This window comes from Mustela nigripes, chromosome 1, assembly GCF_022355385.1.
Source record: "Mustela nigripes isolate SB6536 chromosome 1, MUSNIG.SB6536, whole genome shotgun sequence".
NCBI lineage: Eukaryota > Metazoa > Chordata > Mammalia > Carnivora > Mustelidae > Mustela > Mustela nigripes.
In genome coordinates, this window is record NC_081557.1 from 163,268,701 (window position 1) to 163,291,091 (window position 22,391).

Genomic DNA, 22,391 nt, shown 5'->3' on the forward strand with positions numbered 1-22,391 from the left:
TATTATACAAATAAAACAATATAACATACAATTGGAATGAAACCATTTGGGATTGGGTTTTTTCAATCAGCATAATTCTTTGGTGATCAATCCAAGTTGTTATGTAAGCCAAAATAGTAATCCCCGCCTTCACCCCCAATCCATGGCTTCAGTTACCCTTAATTCACTATAGTCTGGAAGCAGATGATCCTCCTTCTGACCTATCATCCATAGCTCAATAGTAGCTTAATGCTATGTCATAATGCCTGCATCATTCACCTCACTTCATCTCATCATGTAGGCAATTTATCATCTCACATCATCACAAGGGTGAATAAGTATAAGATATCGTGAGAGAGAGAGAAATTTTACATAACTTTTTGGATGGTATATTGTTCTAATTGTTGTGTTTTATTGTTAGTTATTATTGTTAATATCTCACTGTGCCTAATTTAAAAATTATCCCTGGTAGGTACGTATAAGAAAAAAACACAGTATATACAGGGTTCAGTACTATCTGTGGTTTCAGGAATCCACTGTAGGTTTTGGAACATTTCCTCTGCAAATAAAAGGGGGGTGCCTACTGTAATTGATTCCTTTTTATTGCTGAGTAGTATCCCAAACAATGAATTTACTATTGTTTGTTTCATCATTCACCCAATGAACAACATCTGGCTTGTTTCTAGTTTTTGGTATTATGAATAAAACTGCTATTTACATTCATGTACAGGTTTATGTATAAACATCAACTTTTACCTCTAGGTTAAATGCTCAAGAATGCAATTGCTAAGTTGTATGGTAGCTGACTATTTAGTTTTTTGAGAAACTGCCAAACTGTTTTACAGAGTGACTGTGTCATCTTACAACCCATCAGCAATATATGAGTGGTACTGTTTCTCTACATCCATACCAGCTATTTGGTGGTATTGCTATTTTTTATTTTAGCCATTTTGATAGGTACATAGGGATATCGCTTTGGGTTTTACTTTACATTATCTCTAATGGCTAATGAATGATGTTAAAAATCTTTTCATTGTTTATCTTTCATTTGTATGTAATCTTCAGTGGAATGTCTTTCACTCATTTTGTAACTGAATTGTCTGTTTTTTAAATTTCCAGTTTGGGGAGTTCTTTATATATTCTAGATACTAGTCCTTTTTAGATATGTGTTTGGCAAATATTCTCTCCCACTCTGTTACTTGTCTTTTCATCCTCTTCATAAGGTCTCTGCAGAGCAAACTAAAAAAAAAAAATTTAATGAAATCCAACTTACCAACTTTTCCTCTTATGAAATGTGCTTTTGGTGTTAAGTATAAGAAATTATTGTTTAGCTCAAAATCCAAAAGATTTGTTCCCTAAAGATTTGCTCACATGACTTTTGCTAAAAGTTAAAAAGTGTTTTATATTTCATGATTCATTTCAAGTTCATTCTTGGAAAAAAAAACCTAACATTCAGGTCAAGGTTAATGTTTTTCACCTATGAATACCTAATTGTTCCAAAACTATTTGTTGAAAATTCTATCTTTCCTCTATTAAATTGCTTTTGCACCTATGTCAAAAATAAGCTGGGTATATTTGTATAGGTCCATATCTGGGTTCCCTATCCTTTCTATTTATCTATTTGTCTATCCCTCTGCCAATACTATACTATTTTGATAACTGTAGCTATAAAGTCAGTCCTGAAATCAGGACTCCATTATTTTAATAAATTACTTCTATTTATTCAGGTTTTTTATCTTTCCACATGAGTTTTAGAATAAACATGCTTTTATCTACAAAAAGTTTTCCTAGGATTTTGGTAGGAATTGTGTTAAATATGTAGATCAATTTGAGAACACTTGACATCTTTACTATGCGGAGTCTTACAATCCATGAACATGATATATTGTTCTGTTCATTTAGATCACTGATTTCTTTCACTAATATTCTATAGCATTCAGCACAAAAATCCTGTAGGTTAAATTTACAACTAAGTATTTCCTGTGTATATGTATAAATGGCAATGCATTTTTAGTTTGTATCTATATATTCAGCTAGTATAAAGAAATGTAGTTAATATCTCTAAATATAAAAAGGTAGATGTCTAGATGACTGACTTAGGGCCATTCCTCTTTTCTAGTATATGCATTTAGTGTTAAAGATTTATTTCAACATTGTTTTTGCTGTTCCCCTCAAATTTTGATATGCTGCATTTTTATCCAGATTAATGTATTATTTTAAACATTTCTTGAGACTTCTTTGAACCATATATTACTTAGAAGTGTGTTGTCCAGTTTCCAAGTGATTAGACATATTCCAATTATCTTTCTGTCATTAATTTTTACCTTGATTTCATTGTGGTCAGAGAACATACTGTATGACTTCAGTCTTAACTTGGTGGAGGTTTATTTTATAACCCAGGATATGCTCTATCTGGAAGTATGTTCTATGAGCACTTGAAAAGAATTTATACTCCTGTTGTTGGATAGAGTGTTCTACAAATGTTGATTAGATCTTGTTGGGAAACAATGTTTAATTCTTCCATATTCTTGTTAATTTTCTGTCAATCTTTTTTATCAGTTGTTGACAGATAGGTGTTGATGTTTCCAACTATAATAATGAATTTGTCTATTTCTCCTTCAGTTCTATCAGCTTTTGATTTACATATTTTACATCTGTTTTTTTTTTTAATTTTTTATTTTTTATAAACATATATTTTTATCCCCAGGGGTACAGGTCTGTGAATCACCAGGTTTACACACTTCACAGCACTCACATCTGTTTTTTTTGATGTGAACACATGTATACTGTTATGTCTTCTTGAAGGACTGACCCTTTTATCGTAATATAATTTCTTCTCTGGTAACTTTTTTAGTCTCCTTTATCTGATATTAATATAGCCACCCTTGCTTTCTTTTGATTGACATTTCCATGATACATCTTTTTCCATCTCTTTACCTTCAGCCTATCTATCTTGCTATAAATGAAATGGGTTTCTTACAAATAACACATAGTCATGTTGTTGTTTTTTTAAAATTCACCCTGCCAATCTGTCTTTTAACTGGCGTATTTACATCATTTGCAGTTAATGTAGTTGCTGATAAATTAGGGTTTATGTCTGCCATTTTATTTTTTGTTTTCTGTTCCTTTATTCCTGACTTCCTATGAGTTACTTAAACGTTTTTTTTTTTAAATCCACTTTGATTTATCCAGTATTTCTTGAGTGTATTTGTTTGTATAACTTTTTAATGGTTGTTCTAGGTATTATATATTACACATACACAACTTTTCACAGCCTACTGCTGTCATCATTTTCCTAGTTCAAAGATACTGTGAAACTCTTACCTTTTTTTTTACTTTCTTTTATCCCTCCCAATTTATAACATAACTGTCTTATATATTTTCTTGGCATACATTTAGAACCATATCAGACAATGTTAAAATTTTGCTTCAAATGTCAAACAATTGAAAAATTCAAAAGGAGAAGCAAAGTACATTACATTTACCCATATTTTTGCTTACCACATTCTTTCTTCCTTTTTTATATTTCAAGATTTCTTCTTTTACTGTTTTATTTTGGTTAGAGAAGTTTTCTTTTAGGGTATGAAATGTCTGGATTGTGTCTTCATTCCTAAAGGATGCCTTTGCTGGGTATACAATTCTGGACAAATGTTCTTTTTTTTACAAAAGGCTGAAAACTTGAAAAATGGGCCACTGTCTCCTGGCCTGCATGGTCTCTAATGTGAAGTTCACTGTTCATTTGAACTGTTTTTCCCCCACAGGTAAGGTGTAATTTCTCTTTTGCTTCTTTCAAAATTTTCTTTTTGTTTTTAGTTTTCAGAAGTTTGAATATGATATGTCTTGGTATGGATTTTAGGAGCTTTACCTATTTGGGGTTCATTCAGTTCCTTGAATTATGTAAGCTTGTATCTTTTACCAAGTATAAGAAGTATTCAATCTTTATTTACTTATTTATTTTTGAGTACCTTTTCAGCTATGCTCTCTTCTTCCTCTCCTTTTAAGACCTCAATGATATAACCAGTAAACACTGTCATAGTCCCACTTGTCCCTGGAGCTGTTCAGATTAGATAACATCTATTTTTCTATTTTCCAGTTCACTGATTCTTTCCTGTCATTTAACTGGTTATGTCACTCACTGCTAGATTTTAATTTTGTTTTGTTTTTTTAGTTTTTGTTCAGTTTTTTTAAGTTGTAAAATTTCCATTTGATTCTTTATACCCTTTGTTTATTTGCACGATCTTCTATTTCTTTGCTGAGACTCATTTTTCAATATTTATTAAAGCATATCTGTAATTGCCCATTGAAGCATTTTTATGATGGATGCTTTAAAATCTTTGTTAGACACTTCTAACTTCTCTGTCATCTCCATGTGGACATCTATGACTTTTTAGATTTAGTTTGAGGTTTTCCTCATTCTTAGTATGACAAATGATTTTCTACTGAAATGTGGTCATTTGAGCTATTTTTTTTTCTGATTTTTTATTAACATATAACGTATTGTTTCAGGGGTACAGTTCTGTGATTCATCAGTTTTACACAATTCACAGCACTCACCATAGCACATACCCTCTTGAGCTGCTCTCTTATGAGACCCTGGACCTACCTAAAACTCCTGTTTTTAACTGTCCTCCTTTGACATTACTCTGGTACAGGAAGAAAAAATACCACCTTGGGAATAAAAGTTCAGTTTCCCCCTTGGCCTCTGATGACATCTGAAAGGAGGAGCTCCTCGTTAGTGCTGAGCAGAGATGAGATTCCTAGCCTTCCATCCAGCCTCCAATGATACCCTGTGGCTGGTAAGAGTAGGTAGGGGTGCCATATTACTGTCCCCCAGGTAGCTTCATTGACACCACAAGGATATGGCTTTGTTTACCTCTAAATGGTGGTGAAAGTCTTAATTCTCCACTAGGCCATTTATGACACTAGCCCAGTGGGGAGGGAAAGGGACACCTTGTTACTACCAAGCAGAATTACCAGCTCCTTACTTGATCATCTCTGTTACCCTACAGTAAAGAGGGTAGGCATGTCAAGGCATCTTATTACAGCCCAGAGAGGGTGACAGGCTAGGTTCTTTGCTGATCTGGGTGTGGGTGGGACCATGTTTTTTTTCTTTGATATTTAGCTGTACTGGACGGTTATTACTTAAAAATTTTCTACCTTACTCAGTTGCCCCCTTCCTGGTTTACCTAGAGAAAGTAGGCTTTTCTTCAGGATTATTTATCTGTGCTTATTTGTATTTCTAGGTTGTAGTTCTAGGCTTCTCCAGCACCTAGTCTAATATAAAAGGCAAAATGAAAACCCAAGCAACTTACTGCCATGTACTTCTTTTGGGTCCCAAGGTTCTTAGCTCATTTACCTTCCTCTTTCTACCTTCCAAAGCTTTTTTTAAAATGTTCATTTTGTTTTACATATAATACTTAATTATATTTTGTGCAAGGATTAGGGAAAAGCATATCTATTCCATCTTCTTGAAAGTGGAAGTCTTCACTGATTTTTAAATCACTTGCCTCATTCTCATACTCAAATTTCTTTCATTTTCTCTCTTCTCTAATCACACTCATGTTCAAAAATCTCTTAATTCTCACCTATTATATGAAGGCTTCTCTAATTACTCTGATTATAATCTACTTTATCTTTCTGCTTTTCTTCAAATATCTTTATTCAATGTTTTGGTATTTAATTATATTCAGCCTTCTGGGAGATCCTGGGTAAATCAGTTAATCTCTCTGGTCCTCAATTTTCTTACTGGAGAAAGGCAGATGACACTAGTCCCCTGACTATTTCACAAGATTTTTAATAAGCATTAAATGAAAAAATAAGAATGAAAAACTATAAAATGCTTGTCAAATGTTAGATATTACTATTATTCCAAATATTCTGTGTGATACTTTTCTCTCCTTAATGAATTACAAATTCTTAGAGTAAGACATTATATATCTCTAGAAAAACTAGCCCAGATGTTGAGTATTGAACTACCAGACCTAACACAGGTTATAGCAACTGATCCATTATTATTTATCATGTAAACATGTAAACAGCTAAACCACACCCCTTGTCATTACTCTCATGTGTATAACAGGCACACGTACTATTCAAATGGTCTCTGAAATACTTTGAAGTATTTTTCTTTGAAGATAGAGGAGACAAAGTATATTTTGAAGACATCCATGTCAGACAGAAGGAAAGGGATCCATTTCATTCAAATATTTTTTAAAAGTGTGTTTATATATACTGTGCAAGTCCCTCTCTAGATGTGGTTTTATTTAAATATTCCCTGCTTTGAGGAACTTGAGTTACAATCTTAACTTTAAAGAACTTTAAAGAACAAACAGCCACGTGAACTCAAGAGTCCATTTAGTCTACCCTCCTTGACAGCAACCTCTTAAATTTTAAAGCTTTACAAAACACACAAATGAAAGGACACCTGGCTGGCTCAGCAGTTGTTTTGTTTTGTTTTGTTTTGTTGTTTTTCATGTGACTCTTGATCAGGAGTTCAAGCTCCACTTTGGGCACTGAGCTTACTTAAAAAACAAAACAAAACACAACAAATGAAAATATCTCTTTACCTAATTTAACTCCCTAAACCAATTACCTCTTCTTTCTCTGTTCTTGGAAGAAATAAAAAGCAAGTGGTTTCCATCTTCTGTAAAAAGTGTTTTGGAGTTACAGAGCAATCAATCTATACCGTTTTCATACAAAAGAAACTACTACAGTATGTGCTTAAAATAAACAGCTTGGTATCCAAAAAACAGATGTTGGGATTAATTGGTTAAAAATAAAATAAGATGATTCAGAAGATTAAGACCCTGTGTGCTGAATAAATGAAACCTATTCCTGAATGATGACACTAACTGTAATACTTTCTAATTAACTACCTTTGCTCACCAAGCATCTGTGGATTACAATCTAGTTTTCTATAGAGTTTCCACTCAATGAAAAACGGGCTCATCAACCAACTCTCTATTCTGATCCTCTTTGGGACTAATAAATTAGTATTCTGATTTACAGATAACCTCCTGTGTATTGAATAATGTGAGCCTCTTCTCTAGAGATGAACCACCTCCCAGCATGTTGATAAATATTAAGTTTCTAGTGTGCGAAGTAGGGCATTAGACTCTGAAATGTACCACATCAAAGCGTAATCACCTTTGTAAAAAAAAAGCCCTTTCTGAATGTCTAGCTCGCATGACATTTATGCTGCTCACCTCTTCAAAATACATAAGATGTAAAAATATTGGGAGGTCCACTAACTGTTATCCCAAGACTAATAATGCCAAATGATTTAAATACAGGAGTCAGAGAAAGCAGTTTAACATTTTTAACATTAATGGAGAATACTGAAATTACATAGTGGATCACAAATATGCAAAAATTCACTACCTAAATGTTTTCCACTATTTAAAAACACCAACAATTTTAAATTAAATGATTTTAATTCATAATGTGAAAAAAATTTTTTAACTTTTGGGGAAACGTGCTAAAGTTGGTGTTTTTGAGTGAAGAAACATTTTCAGTACTTTCAACATGCCACTTTTAACTTAAGGAAACAAAAGAGAAGGTTCTCACTGTCACAGTGATATTTTACCTCCACCAGCACCAGTTTGGCAATTGCTTTAATTGAAACATATTAATAATTGCCTGAATATATTTTACTTGGCAACTTCCTTCAAAATATAAAACTGTTTTGGTGGAAACAATTTAAACAGTATTTTGTGAAAGACCAATGAAATCATCTATCCTTTAGAAGCATTTCATTTTATTTATTTTTTTCGAGAAAAAGAGTGCATGAGGTGCAGGGAATGACAGAGGGAGAGAGAGAATCTTAAGCAGGTTTCAGGCCCAGCATGGAGCCAGATGCAGAGCTACAACTCAGGACCCTGAGATCATGACCCAAGCTTAAGTCAAAAGTCAAACGCCCAACTGACTGAGCCACGTAGGGGCCTCAGGAGCATTTTAAAAATTAGCATTTCCTTCCTATTATTCCAAGACTCCAGCACTTCACTGAAAACATTGGATGTGGGCTCTATAAGTACCAAATTCAAAAGAAGGTACAATCACAATATAAGCATTTTACAGTGAATTATAAGCTAACTATTATGAATAAATTGTATGTAATAAAATACAAAATTTTAAAAATAAAATAACATTTATTTACTAAATTGGCAAAAACCCCAAACCAACCCCGAAATAATATTAAGAAAGAAAATGAAGAAAAATGGAATAGGCAAAAGGAGAAAAACTAATTATTATTATTATTATTTTTTTAAGTAAGCTCTATACCCAGTGTGGGGCTTGAGCTCATGACACTGAGATCAAGAGCTGCATGCTCCAACTAGGCCAGCCAGGAGCCCAAAGAAACTAATTCTTAAAAACAAAACAAAACAAAAATCACATTAGTTAAAACCACATATAAGAAAATGCAAAAGTTGGCCAGTTATCAGAAATATAAGAACACAAGGCAGAAAATTCCAAGCGATTTTCCATTCTAGACAGCCTTTATTACCCTAAAAACTTGCAAATCTGTATTTTTAGTTTCCTTTGGAAACAGATGGTAATATACAAGAAGCTTGTGTATAATCACTACACTATCAGTGTGTGGTAAACCAGAAAGCATGCATGATTATCTAGAAAAGTTACTTAGGACTTTGCCCAAACTGGCATTTTGCTTTTGTCGAGCCACAGTGCATTTATTTGGCTCTTGGCATAACCAATTAATAGCAAAGTTTTAAAGGATTTTGAGGACCTTACTTATGCTGGCTTCTAAATGTACCAGTGTAAATGCAGAATTTAATATTTTAAAACACTGTAAAGTGGGTTCTAAAAAGAGCTTAGTAAAATTGCTTTAAAGGTTTACTTTACTTTTAAAAGCATCTGTTGCTCCAGGTGCATGGTTTTTGTCTGGATGAAACTTCAAAGCAAGCTTTCTATAAGCTTTTTTCAAATCTTCATCACCAGCATCTTTGGTAACTCCAAGTACTTCATAGTAATTTTTACATTTGTTTATGCTGTGAACAAAAGAATGTGTTATAATGTAAATTTCAAAGAAGAACTTCATGTAATATGTCTAATTATTTATTTATTAGAATAGTAGAAAGAACTGTCTGTGGATTATTTTCTCAGTGCCAAATGATAGCTTATCCCATTAAAGGCTATTGCTCCAATCTCTTTTTTTTCCACAGACCATTCCTTTAACCTCTTTCCAGTCTAAGGAGAGTTGGCCATGAGAATGTCCTTGGTGCTTTTTATCACAACTACAGAAGTAAAGCAAAGCCCATAACAATCACAGATGAAGGACAGAGCACACACCAAAACTAAAATGAGAGGACAAGAACAATTTTACAGAATTTTTAAGTGCACAAAGAAATTCCAAAACTCTTCACAAGTATGTTATAGCTAAAGATCAATTAATATGAATTGCATTCCAAGATTTTTGCTGTCACAGAACGTAGACCTACCAAATATCAAAGCAATAGTTTAGTGCATGTAAAACAATTACAAATACCTTGTGGTTTAAATGTCAAGGCAAGTTAACTCAGCTCTGCTATACTAAAGAGAACTCATCTGTGTCTGTCTAAGAAAAAGAAAATCTCATAATAATATAGATCACAGGACTCAAAAATGGTTGTGAGACCCAATTTTCATTATGATTAGCATACTTCTGAAGGTTACTTACATAGCTAATTAAAGATGTTAATGGTTTAAGCCCAGAGTCTTTAAAGTATATTAAGGAAAAAAATACTCTGAATGGAGCAGAGAATATTAATACTTCTAAATATTAATATTTTTCTAAAACCTAATAATTTTCCTTCACTAAAATACAGTAATATTTTAAATATTTTCTGTGGAGTACTTTATGACTTTGGATGTGTTCCATGTGTGAGTAGCTTAAAGTAGTAACAGGTGAAAAGATCTAAGGCATAATTGTTCACAGACAGCTAAAGAATTGCAATGACTACAAGTTCTCAAAGGAAAGATACAAAACTGATCTTATTTTACTACTGAAACTATAAGCCATGATAGTGCTTGGTACAGGGTAGATTCTCAGTAAGTATTTCTGAAATAAATAAGCCTTAGCTCTCCTTTTACAATGAAAACATTCAACATTTGTCAAATGAACAAAGGTAAAAAGAAAAGACATGTTTAAGATACAGAAATTTTTTTATAGTCACCTATCAACAAAAGTCTTTTATGCAGTTTTTATGGTAATAATAATTAAAATTATTTTTTTCTACTTTAGATATTTAATAAATACTAACAATCAACTTTATTTCATAAATGTGGTATTTCCTTTATTTAATCAACAATATTTATGGAGCACCAATTATGTCACAGTGCTCTGGGCACTTGAGATATATTAGTGAATAAAACAATGATTCCTGCCTTTGAAGAGACCCATTCTCCCAGATATGTTTAGAAACTATGTGATAGAGAAAAAGGGAAAGGGGACATTTATAGAACACCTACTGTGTGTCAGGCACAGGTCCACAATCACATATCCATGTTCCAATATCCATAAAGCTCTGAAAAATGAAAGTTATTCTATAATTTGACTGCAAAAACCTGACTTGAACTCTTTTAGAGGCAAAATTTGACCTGAAGGGACATGAAGTTCCTATAGAGTTTTCATTTATCCCATTTAAGTGTGAGTATTTCTACATGTTGCTGTAGAAATGTTACTATTAAGTAATGGGCTATTTGCCAGATGTTAAATGTTACTATGTTATGTATAATATACTCTCATTACCATTCTAAAATGGGAACAATTCTGAATTCCAAACTGTATCTGGTCTACAAAGACTTCACACAGAGAGTTGCAGAATCTTATTATGTTGATTATTTTATACAAACTGTCTCACTTATTCCTCATCAGGTAGATGTTGTTTCTATCTAACCAATGAGAAAATCGAGGCTGAAAATGGTTAAGGAAGTTGCCAAAAGTCCTATAACCAAGTAATAGATGGGAAATGAAATTTATTTCTTCAATAAAAATTTACAGATCATCTACTTTCTGCTAGACACTGTTTCAGATGCTAATGGTGAATAAGACAGTAAAAAAAAAAAATCTCTGCTCACACTAAATTTACAATTGGGAGAGGGATAGGCAATGAGCAAATTATATAAGTAAAATATAAAGTATATCACATGGTGATAAATATTTAGAAAAATCTAACATGACAAAGGAGATGAGAGAATGGATGGGGAGGCCAGCTACTCTAAATAGGATGATTAGGAAAGGACTCACAAGTAAGAATTCAAACCTCAGTCTGTCTGACTTGAAAATCCTGCTATCTCAGAAATTAAAACAAGGAAAATGAGTCCTTCAGACATCAGAGTAACCCACCTCTTCCTTTCTGTTTGCTTTTCCAATCACTGTTTAAACAGACTACTCTCACAGGTATTTTCAAATGTTGGGTTTGGTGCCTAAAACATGCCTTCCCTGCCTCCCTTCTTATTTAGTTTCTACAATTTCTTCAGACCTCAACTTAGCCTTTCCTTTCCTCAAGAACTCCAATTCCTCAAAACTAGGTTTGGTGTTCCTTTTCTATCCCCCTCAAAAACCTCTGGAGGTGAGCCCTCTCCCAGCAATTACCACAGTGTACTGCAGCTACCTTTTCTGACTAGTCTTCTCTTGTAGACTACAGGTCTCTTGAAAGCAAGGATTATGTTTTGTTCACCATATGTGTTGAATGGATGGATGACGAATGGACAGATGGATGAATAGGTCCAAATATAAGGGCAGAAATGGTTAGGATCTAAAAGCCAAAGGTGGTAAATGCTATAATAAAAATGAAGTTGGCACAAACATCAATTTGGAATAGAGGAGAACATAGGAGAAGAGGAGAAGGAATAGAGTAGAGTTGTGAATACAACAGATAATATCTGAATGCAGAAAACAAAAGGAAGTGATAAACAAAACACTAAACGATTCTAGTCACTATTACTTGGTTTACATGCATAAGATGATTTATTATAACCAGATTAACCCTCCAAAAATTGTTCTGTAGAGACTTCCTAAGCATAAAAGTCTAGGCAATAGAAAAAGGCAGCCCAAGAGAGGACTGCTGGATAGTGTAGGGAAATTAGGTTGGAATTCACAATCCTCTAGAGATGGGTCATAAAGCTAAGAATTGTCACAAAGATGGGAGTCGGCTTCTTCCTCTCCCTCTGTCTACCCCCCATGCTCTCTCAAATAAATAAAATCTTTAAAAAAAGAAAAGAATTGTCACAAAGAGAAAAAAGGTAGGAAGACAATTATTTCACTAATTCATAAGTGTAGCTAGTTTTACCATATCCTCCCTGCACTGAGTTTTTCATCATATATTAGAAGACAGATTTTTTGAGAGGCTAGCAGAGGTATAAAGTTGAAATCACCAATGCACCAGCTGAAGACCACAATATATTTCAAGTAATGCTCCAGATACATTTACCTAATTTTTCACAACTGAATGAAAAACTACCATTCATATATTTATTTTAATTCATATTTCTATTTATCATTCCTTTACCAATTAACTGCACTTGTCATACTTTCTACAGTTCACTCCTTACTCAAAGAGTCAAATCTTTTTCTCCATCTTCACCAAAGAATTTTTAAAAAAGAGATAAAGAAATGAAAAAGAGGTAACCTATTACCTACTCTGGAAGGAAATAATGTACATTCAGGCCAGAAAGACTAACTGCAAGCTCAGAAATGGAGAAGTACATCTAGCTCAGACCCTATGTCTTCTTTTATGTGCACGAATGCATACTGGGTAGGGCAGGAAGGTCCTCTTTCAATTCTTTTTTGCATGTTAGAGCTGATCATTTAAATAGACTCCAAATTTAATTGGTGTTCAGGGAAATACTTATTTATTCCTGAGACAAAGGATTATTTATTTCATAAGTCTAGCAAAACGATTTCTTTTCATTTTAAGAACTACAGCTTAAAGCAAACCCTAATCAAATCCCCACAATTCAAATGACATAATAATTGTACAGAAGTGTTCCTAATTGATAAACAGAATGATGACCCTGTTAATGCTTTTACAATGATCTTATAAGTTTTTAAAACAAAAGACGGGTTTTTTTTTCAATGAGAAATTAAAAACTTCAAATTAGATCCAGGATACTTCTCAATAATTTTTCAATACATTTCAACTCAAAAACAGTGTTTAGTTACACAGAACATTATCTTTACAAAGTCATACACTTTTTCTTCAGTCCTACTGTAAACTAGCTCTAACTTATGCAATGGATGCAGTATTATTGCATGACTTCTCCCATTGAGCCAAATTGTCACTGAGCAACTTGTTTGCATAATCCTGCTAACATAAGATCACATGGCTTTCTTCAGAAAAAAATCCCCTGTGTATAGGTAAAACAAAAAACAAAACCATACAGCATCTAAGTGTTTGCTGGTGATCTGTTACCTCACTTAAGCAACACTTATGAAGGCTTATATAATGAGTAAATGTTACATAACTCAGCTAAGCAACTCATATAAGTTATCAACTGAAGTTACTCTGAATAACTCAGGGATTCTATTAAAGAATGTTCCAATCACATTTAGTCCTCAAAAGAAAAAAAAAAAAAACTGCATTTAATAAAAAGGGATAAGAAAATTATTGACCAGAGAAACAATTTCTAACACAGCTGTACTACTAAGCTAATACTTATACCCAGTAAGAATTCATGGTCTGATATTTGGCTGGTCCTCAGTGCTAACAGGCAATCCTTCCATTCCCTTTGCCTTTCCCCTCTGGAAATTTCCCACACTTTTACAACTCTCTTCCGGCTTCTTTCATCTCTTCTCTTGGATGATAACCTCATCTCTAGTTTCACAGGAATATAGAAGCCAACAGACAGAAACTCCCTCAACTTCTTTCGATCTTTCCAAATCTGGCCATATACAAACTGTATCTGTACCCACCATCATCTTTCACTATTCCATTCTCAAGATATCCTGCCTAAATATTCCAAGAGACAGTAAAATGAAGCACTGTTCTTTCTTCATTATTTCTACCATACGTTGAACTACTCTTCTTTTCATTTCAAGGGGAGAGTAGAGGAAACAAAGAAAAAAGATTTTTAAAAAATAGCACCAAATTTAGGGGATACTATTCTCCAAAATTTCCAACTCTTTTCTTTGGTGATATTTCAAAATATAAAAGTAGTTCTTTGTCTTTTCTTTAATCACAAAATGATTCTAAACAGAAATCACAGACAATACAATTAACTTTATCTAGGTCTTTCATTAAGAACATACTCTCCCAGCAGAAGTAAATTTTAGAAGAAAATACAATTTGTTTTCAAATAGATGTGGTTTCCTAGAACACATTTTAGCACACCATTTAATTAAAGCTTTTTCTTGAAGAAATTCAAAAGGAAGTGTCCATTTTTTCATTCACTTATCTCACATATTCAGACAACTCTCACCCAACACTAGTTATAAAAGTAGTTAGCAAAATTAACTTATATCCCAAAAGTGCTTTGCTACCATTCATGCAAATCAAATACCCTTTAAGCATGGCTTCACCATGATTAGGAAGTATTTTTTCTTTTCTTTTTTCAACCAAACACCAACATCTGTGGCCATACTCAGATAAAATGTTACAATCAAACTTTAGCATCTAAATATGCAGGGGAAAAAGAAAAATGTAAATACATTGATATTTGATTAAAATGACTTCAATTCTAAATTATGGTCAGAAAAAAAAAGAATGAACTAAAAAGCAATGGAGAAAAAACGATGAGGAAAAAAGGAAATAAGATCAGAAGGAAAATAGGTAAGAAAACAAAGAGAAAAACAATCTAGTTTTAGCTGCTTTTCACTTGAGCTAGTTCACTGTACTACAATTCATTCTCCATGTGAATTATCTGATTAATCATTGTTTAGAGTCCTTCAATCTTACACTTCAGTTTCCCTGGAGAGCAACATCAGTACAATATCAATACAGCTTCCCTAAGCTGTAGCAGAAAACAAAACAGCATTTTCTGTTGCGTTTCACACTGAAAGGCTCATTTTATTTCCAGAAAATCTTTTCTTAATTCTAAGATCAGTCACATCAGATCCCCAAAACCCAGTTCACAATTTTCTAACTCTACCTAGTTCTTTGACTTTAAGTAGAGTGTAACATGAGGTAAAACTAAAAACACAGAGGCAGAATAATGACAGTAAGAAAAATATTAAAAGAAGAACACATTAGTTTGTTTGCATATATATGTATATGTATATATATATATGTATATATATATGATGGCCTTAAATAGAAAAAATTGTGCTACATTAATACAAGTAGGAATCTGAAAATGCTGTTGCTATTTGTCCTCAATTTTCCTTTCATATGAAATTCTCCTACTTTCTTGTATGCAAAGACAAAACAATTCTTTCCCTCTTTTATTAGTTATCTAAATATCATACCGCATCAGAAAATTGAAACAATATTTCCCCAAGGAAAAAAATATCTGGAAGGAACTTTTGCCTTATAGTTACTTTAAAAGATGAAACCTTCCATAGAGTTGGTACTTTATAGACTGATTTCATAAATAACATAAATTATAAGACACCCAGAGTCCAATTCTTCCACTAAATTATAGTTCACACATTTTTTAGGTATTAAAATATCAAAAAGTATATTAGTATCAACTATAGGTGAGGTATAAGTCATATTTATCCCTACCTGAGAACTCCATCTATTTGGTCTTTGGTGTAGCCCTTTCCACTTTCACTGCTACCAGATGTGCTGTCCTTTGTACAGTTAGGCTTGTTTTGATCACCACAACTTGATGGTTTTCGGCAGTGAGGGCTATTTCCAGCAGTGCTTCCATTTTTCATAATTATTTCCAATAGTGCTGTAGAAACATCATGTACATACACATGATCTTGAGAACAAAGTTATAAAGCTGAAAAATTAAGAATCATGTACTCCAAAAGTATTCACCAGATTTTTTAAGATAAAATATATTTCCTTATATGACTGTTTACAGACCACTAATCACCATTTAGAAATAGAATATTAAGGAATTAAACTTAATAACTCAAAATTGTTATCATTTAATTCCTTATGACACAATTTCATTTGTCTTATCATGGTGAAACTACAGAATTCCAAAGACAGGAGACAGTCACTAAAGAAGCCAATGAGAGATTAACTATAAAGAAACAGAAATTAGACTTTCTATTTATTTCTCAACAATATGGCAGCTAAAAGGCATGGTAACAATACCTTCAAAAAGCACAGAAAGAGTTAACTGTCAACTTGAATTCTGTACTTATTTTCTAGAAGCTGCTCAAAATTAAAAACATTTCCAAGAAACAAAAATGGATAAAATTCACCATTAAGATCTAAAGGATACTGTATTTTATATATACGTTTTGGGCAGAAGGAAAATGCTTCCAAGATAGGTGAAAATGTAAAAGGGAATGGTGAGCAAATACTGTGGTAAATATATGAATAAATCTAAACAGAGTCTATAAAACAATAGTATTGTTATATCTAGGATTTGCTTTAAAATACTGGAAGAGCATAAAAGAAAGCGGAGAGAAAATATATATGAAATAAGATTGGCCATATATATTCACAAAGGTTAAAGATGAGAGAGCAATAGGAATTGAAGACACTATTGTCCTTCCTTTTGTGTATGCTTGAAACTTTCCATAAGTTAAAACTGAACATAAGAGGGGCCTGGGTGGCTTAGTCAGTTAAGCATCTGGCTTCAGCTCATATCATGATCTCAGGGTCCTGGGATCAAGTCCCAAATCAGGCTCCCTGCTCAACAGGGAGTCTACTTCTCCCTCTTCCTCTCCCTCTATTCACACACACACCCTCTCTCTCTCTCTCAAATAAATAAATAAAATCTTTTAAAAAATGTTTAAGAAAAACTTAAATATAAAAAAAAAAAAGAACTAAAAGAAGAAACAGAAACCCACCTTGGTGGTAGAAGATTTTAGCACATTTCAATTGAACACAATTTATCACAATTCAATGTCAGTTATTAACTAACACTGGGTCGATGAAAAAAATCACTAGGATACAAAAGATATAAATGTCTAATTTATCAAGCTTGATCTAAGAGATATAACATTATACCTAACAACGGGTGAATATTCATTCTTTACAGACACACAAGGAATAAAAACACTGACTACATTATAGCTAGACCATAATGTTATTCTCTTTGAATTTCTAAGTAGTCATATATTCCACAATCATATGAGCACAATGCATTTAAGTAAAAAATCAATTTAAAAACTTAAGTTGAAAGATCACAAATGGGTTAGAACAAAATTAAGACAATTTGTATACCAAAGAAATAATCGTAATAGAAATGAAAATTAAATCGAACAAAAATGAAGATAGATCCCTTTGTCACACGATATACCAAAAAGAGCAACAACAACAATAACAAAAAACCATATTACACATCTAAGTGTGTGTATGAAGAAAACACAGAAGTAAAGAAAAATTTTCTTCCTAGAAGAAAATATAGGAATATACCTTTGTGACCTTGAGTCAGGCAAAACATTTTTAGATAAAAGTACAGGTGACAAAGAAAAATAGAGAAACTAGACCTCACCAAAATTAAAAACTCTGTCCCCTCCAAGAATATTACCAATAAAGTAAAAAGACAATCCATAGAAAGAGAGAACATATTTAAGAAATCATACATCTGAAAAAGACATATACCTAAGAAAAATAAAAACACACATCTACACAAAAACTGGTTAACAAATGTTCATAGCAGCATTGTTCATACTAGAAAAACATTGGAAAGAATCCAAATGTTCATCAGTTGATGAACAGATAAAATGTGATATGTCCATACAATGGAATATTATCAACAATAAAAAGAAAGGAAGTACTAAGGAAACAATCAACAAAAACTAAAAGGCAGCCTATGGAACAGGAGTAGATATTTGCAAACAACCTATCTGATAAAGGGTTAGTATCCCAAATCTATAAAAAACTTGTCAACTCAACAACCAAAAGACAGATAATCCAGTTAAGAAATGGGAAGAAGACATGAATAGACATTTATCCAAAGAAACCTTTTAAAGAAAACATTTTTTCCAAAGAAGATATACAAATGGCTAACAGACACATGAAAAGATACTCAGCTTCACTCATCATCAGGGAAATAAAAATCAAAACCATGATGAGATACCACCTCATACCTCTCAGAATGGCTAAAATCAACAACACAAGAAACAACAGGTGTTGTTAAGGATGCAGAGAAAGGGGAACCATTTTGCACTCTTGATAGGAATGCAAACTGGTGCAGCCATTCTGGAAAACAGTTTGGAGGTTCCTCAAAAAGTTAAAAATAGAAACACTACAGTCTAGCAATTACACTATTAGGTATTTACCCAAATGATACAAAAATACAGATTCAAAGTGATATATACACCCTGATGTTTATATTTATAGCAGCATTATCAACAATAGCCAAAATATGGTAAGAGCCCAAATGTCCATCAACTGATGAATGATAAAGAAGATGTGGTGTGTATACACACACACACACACACACACACACACACACACTGGAATATTACTCAGCCATCAAAAAGAATGAAATCTTGCCATATGCAACAACATGGTGCAACATGGAGTAAGAGTGTATTCTGCTAGTGAAATAAGTCAGAGAAAGATAAATACCATATGATTTCACTTATACATAGAATTTAAGAAACAAAACCCAAGAACATATGGGAGGGGAAGGAAAAAAAGAAAGAGAGGGAAACAATCCATAAAAGACTCTTAATGATAGAGAACAAACGGAGGGTTGATGGAGGTAGGAGGTAGGTGGGTAGGGTGATGGGTGATGGGTGGGGTGATGGCTAGATGGGTGATGCGTATTAAGGAGGGCACTTGTTATAAGCACTAGGTGTTACATTAAGTGTTGAACCACCAAATTCCATTCTTAAAACCAATATTGCATTGTGTATTAACTAACTAGAATTTCAATACAGATTTGGGTGAAAGGGCATGCCTGGGTGGTTCAGTTAAGCGTCTGCCTTTGGCTCAAGTCATGATCCCAGGGTCCTGGGATCAAGCCCTGCATTGGACACCCTGCTCAGCGAGGAGTCTGATTCGCTCTCTACCCCTCCCCCACTTGTACACATTCTCTTTTTCTGAAATAAATCAAATCTTTGGGGAAAAAATGAAGTACTGATATATGCTACAGCATAAATGAATTTGAAAACATGCTCAGTAAAAAAAAAAAAAAGTCACAAATATTGTATGATTCTATTAATATGAAATGTATAAAGCAAGCAAATGTAGAGAGAAGAAAGTATTATTAGTCCTTGCCAGGGCTAGTGGGGAGGAAAAGGAGGAATTTGGGACAAATGAGGATTAACTGCTAATGAGTATAGGGTTCTTTTTGAGGTGAAGAAAATGTTCTAAAATTGTTTGCTGCCATGGTTGCACAACTGTGAATGTACTAAAACCCAATGAATGGTATACTTTATTTATTTTTTAAGATCTGATTTATTTGTTTGACAGAGAGAGAGAGAGAGAGACAGCAAGAGAAGGAATACAAGCAGGGGGAGTGGAAGAAAGAGAAGCAGGCTTCCCGCTGAGCAAAGAGCCCAATGTGGGGCTCGATCCCAGGACCCTGGGAACATAACCTGGCCAAAGGCAGATGCTTAACGACCGAGCCACCCAGGTGCCCCTGAATGGTGTACTTTAAATGAATGAATTATACATATGTGAACTGAATCTCAATAAGGCTGTTTTATATATACACACACACACACACACACACGCATATTTGTATATATATTAAAGATCTTAGCAGTGCTGGCAAATTTGTAAACATATAGTTGTTTATTATTTATATCATAATAAAAGTTTATATATGTGTATACGTATATAAGTATGTGTGTATATTTCTTTCTACCATCTAGCTAATGCATTCAAGAGGTCACCAAAGACATAAGAAATTGTTTTTATAATATCTAGTTGCAGATGACACAGAAAGGCTCTTAGACCACAACCTATTAGTTATTAATAAGATAATATATGTTATATAGTTAATTTTTAACTATAGTTTAATTTGTATTTAATGCCCTCATAATGTTAACCCTGAGAGCAGAAGACAACATGGTCTAGAGGTTACAAAATCCTCAAAAATTTTGTTGAAGAATTCTGGGAAGAAGGATGTGACACAGCAACTAAAATTTTAAATCTCTGCTAATTGCCTTATAAAATCTTGGCAATTAGATAGTAAAATCCAAACCCCATGCACAAAATCCCCAATACCAGAAGGTATGGATGAACTAATAGTTATGAGATCTATGTGGGTTTTATCACCTGTGTGGGAAGAAGTAGAGCACAGTAACAGGGCATTTGCTGGTCCACAGAACAAAAGAACTCCAAAATAACCAACAGGGATTTTCTATATTACAACATAACAGGAAAAACTGAGAAAAGTATGTAAAAAAAAAAGAGTGCGTTTTGCTCATTACCATAGCAAGTGAGTGACAGGGTCCACAATAAACTCTCAAGGGGATAGAAACTCCAGGCACTATAAACACTAAAAACTCCCATCCAGAACAAAGCCACACAAACAGGACCCAAACTGAATAGGACAGGGGTAGAAGAAATAAACTCCAGATTAAGTGAGGAAGGAGAAAAGAGAGAGAACTTACATAGCAAGGTGACATATTTTCAAACATTACCCCAAAACTGGAGAAGGATCTCTGTGTATTTAGAAAGGCTAATTAACGTTACATAAAAATGAGTATAAAAAATTAGTAAAAGAAAATGGTAGAACTGATATCTGATACAAAGTTATTGTGAGAAAAAGAGTGAATAGGAATAAAATAAATCTCTGAAGACAATGATTACATACCACAAAGACTTACATACTGCAAACAAAACGGGTAAATGTTATAAGTAACTACTTCAAAACAAGTTGAAAAGACTTTAAAAAATTATACATAATATGAAAGTATACCATAAATTTGAACTGGAAAAAACCCTAGAATTATTCATTTAGAGCTTAGATGATAAAGCTCAAGAAACAATAAGAAATAAAAGAAAAACAAATTCAAAAAAGAAGACTAAACTAGATGAAATAAGGAATTAATAAACTACAGATAATTTTGTGTAAGCAAAAGAGAATATTAAAAGGAGGAAAAATTTTTAAATTAAAAAAATGAAAAAGACAAAAAATGAGAAAAAGAAATGGCAAATACTGAAAATAGACTACCCAACATACATATAACAGGAGTCCTAAAAAAGAAAAATAAGTGAATAAAACCAATAAAACAATAACTGGAGAAAACTTTTCTGATAAAAACATCTAAAATCATATAGTGAAGGGGCAAATAACATACCTAAGAATACTGACACAAAATAACCAACACCAAAATATAGTCCAGTAAAATTAACCGAGCATCTAGGCAAAAAGACAAAACAATTTATAAGTGAAAGAAGATTAGATTGTCATCAAACTCTGCTTGTAAGTAGTATTTGCAGAAAACAATGGAATAACATATTTAGATATCCAAGCAAATAAAATTTCCGCCAAGTATTTTGTACGCACCAATTAACGTCAAGCACTAAGCCCTAAATGAACAGTTTTCAGCATCCCAGAACTTAGGAGCATAGTTTCCATAAGCCCTTCCTAGAAATCTACTAGAGAAAAAGCTTTAAGAATCCAAAATAATTAAAAATAACATTGATATACGAACTGATGGTGAGAACTAAATGTATAGTGACCTACAGAGATAAGACTAAATGACAAAAGAAAGAGCATATAGTATATAATAACAATATGCTCTGACACTGTAAACAGATTTAAATATTTTTAAAATGATGAGCTTCCTCTGGCCTGTCTTTTTTTTTTTTTTTTAGGTTATCTGTTTTTTTTTTAAATTTTTTATTTTTATAAACATATATTTTTATCTCCAGGGGTACAGGTCTGTGAATTGCCAGGTTTACACACTTCACAGCACTCACCAAAGCACATACCCTCCCCAATGTCCATAACCCCACCCCCCTTCTCCCAACACCCCTCCCCCCAGCAACGCTCAGTTTGTTTTGTGAGATTAAGAGTCACTTCTGGTTTGTCTCCCTCCCAATCCCATCTTGTTTCATTAATTCTTCTCCTACCCACTTAAGCCCCCATGTAGCATCACCACTTCCTCATATCAGGGAGATCATATGATAGTTGTCTTTCTCCGCTTGACTTATTTCGCTAAGCATGATACGCTCTAGTTCCATCCATGTTGTCGCAAATGGCAATATTTCGTTTCTTTTGATGGCTGCATAGTATTCCATTGCTTGTCTTTTACTTGAAAAAACAAATTATTGGTCTTCTCTTCCCTTTCCTTCTCTCCCTTTTGCAGCTGACGTTTGAATGAAGGAAGCTTATTGGAACCAAAAGGGGAGTTATAGCCAACAACACAGCTGAGAATGGCA

General features: G+C 33.2%; 1 protein-coding gene across 4 annotated transcripts in view; it reads right to left on the reverse strand.

The window, feature by feature from the left end:
- DNAJB14 (DnaJ heat shock protein family (Hsp40) member B14) overlaps window positions 1-22,391 on the reverse strand; it is a 48,903-nt gene that overhangs the window by 15,633 nt on the left and 10,879 nt on the right. For 2 of the 4 annotated variants that reach the window (XM_059376451.1, XM_059376459.1), the window contains 2 exons: window positions 15,639-15,810; window positions 8,839-8,984 (listed from right to left, as the gene is read on the reverse strand). In XM_059376451.1, the coding sequence (XP_059232434.1) occupies window positions 8,839-8,984; window positions 15,639-15,810 (318 nt within the window). Of the gene's footprint in view, window positions 1-8,838; window positions 8,985-10,443; window positions 10,500-15,638; window positions 15,811-22,391 lie in introns of those variants that run through there. The other 2 variants (XM_059376466.1, XM_059376475.1) reach the window with 2 other exon arrangements.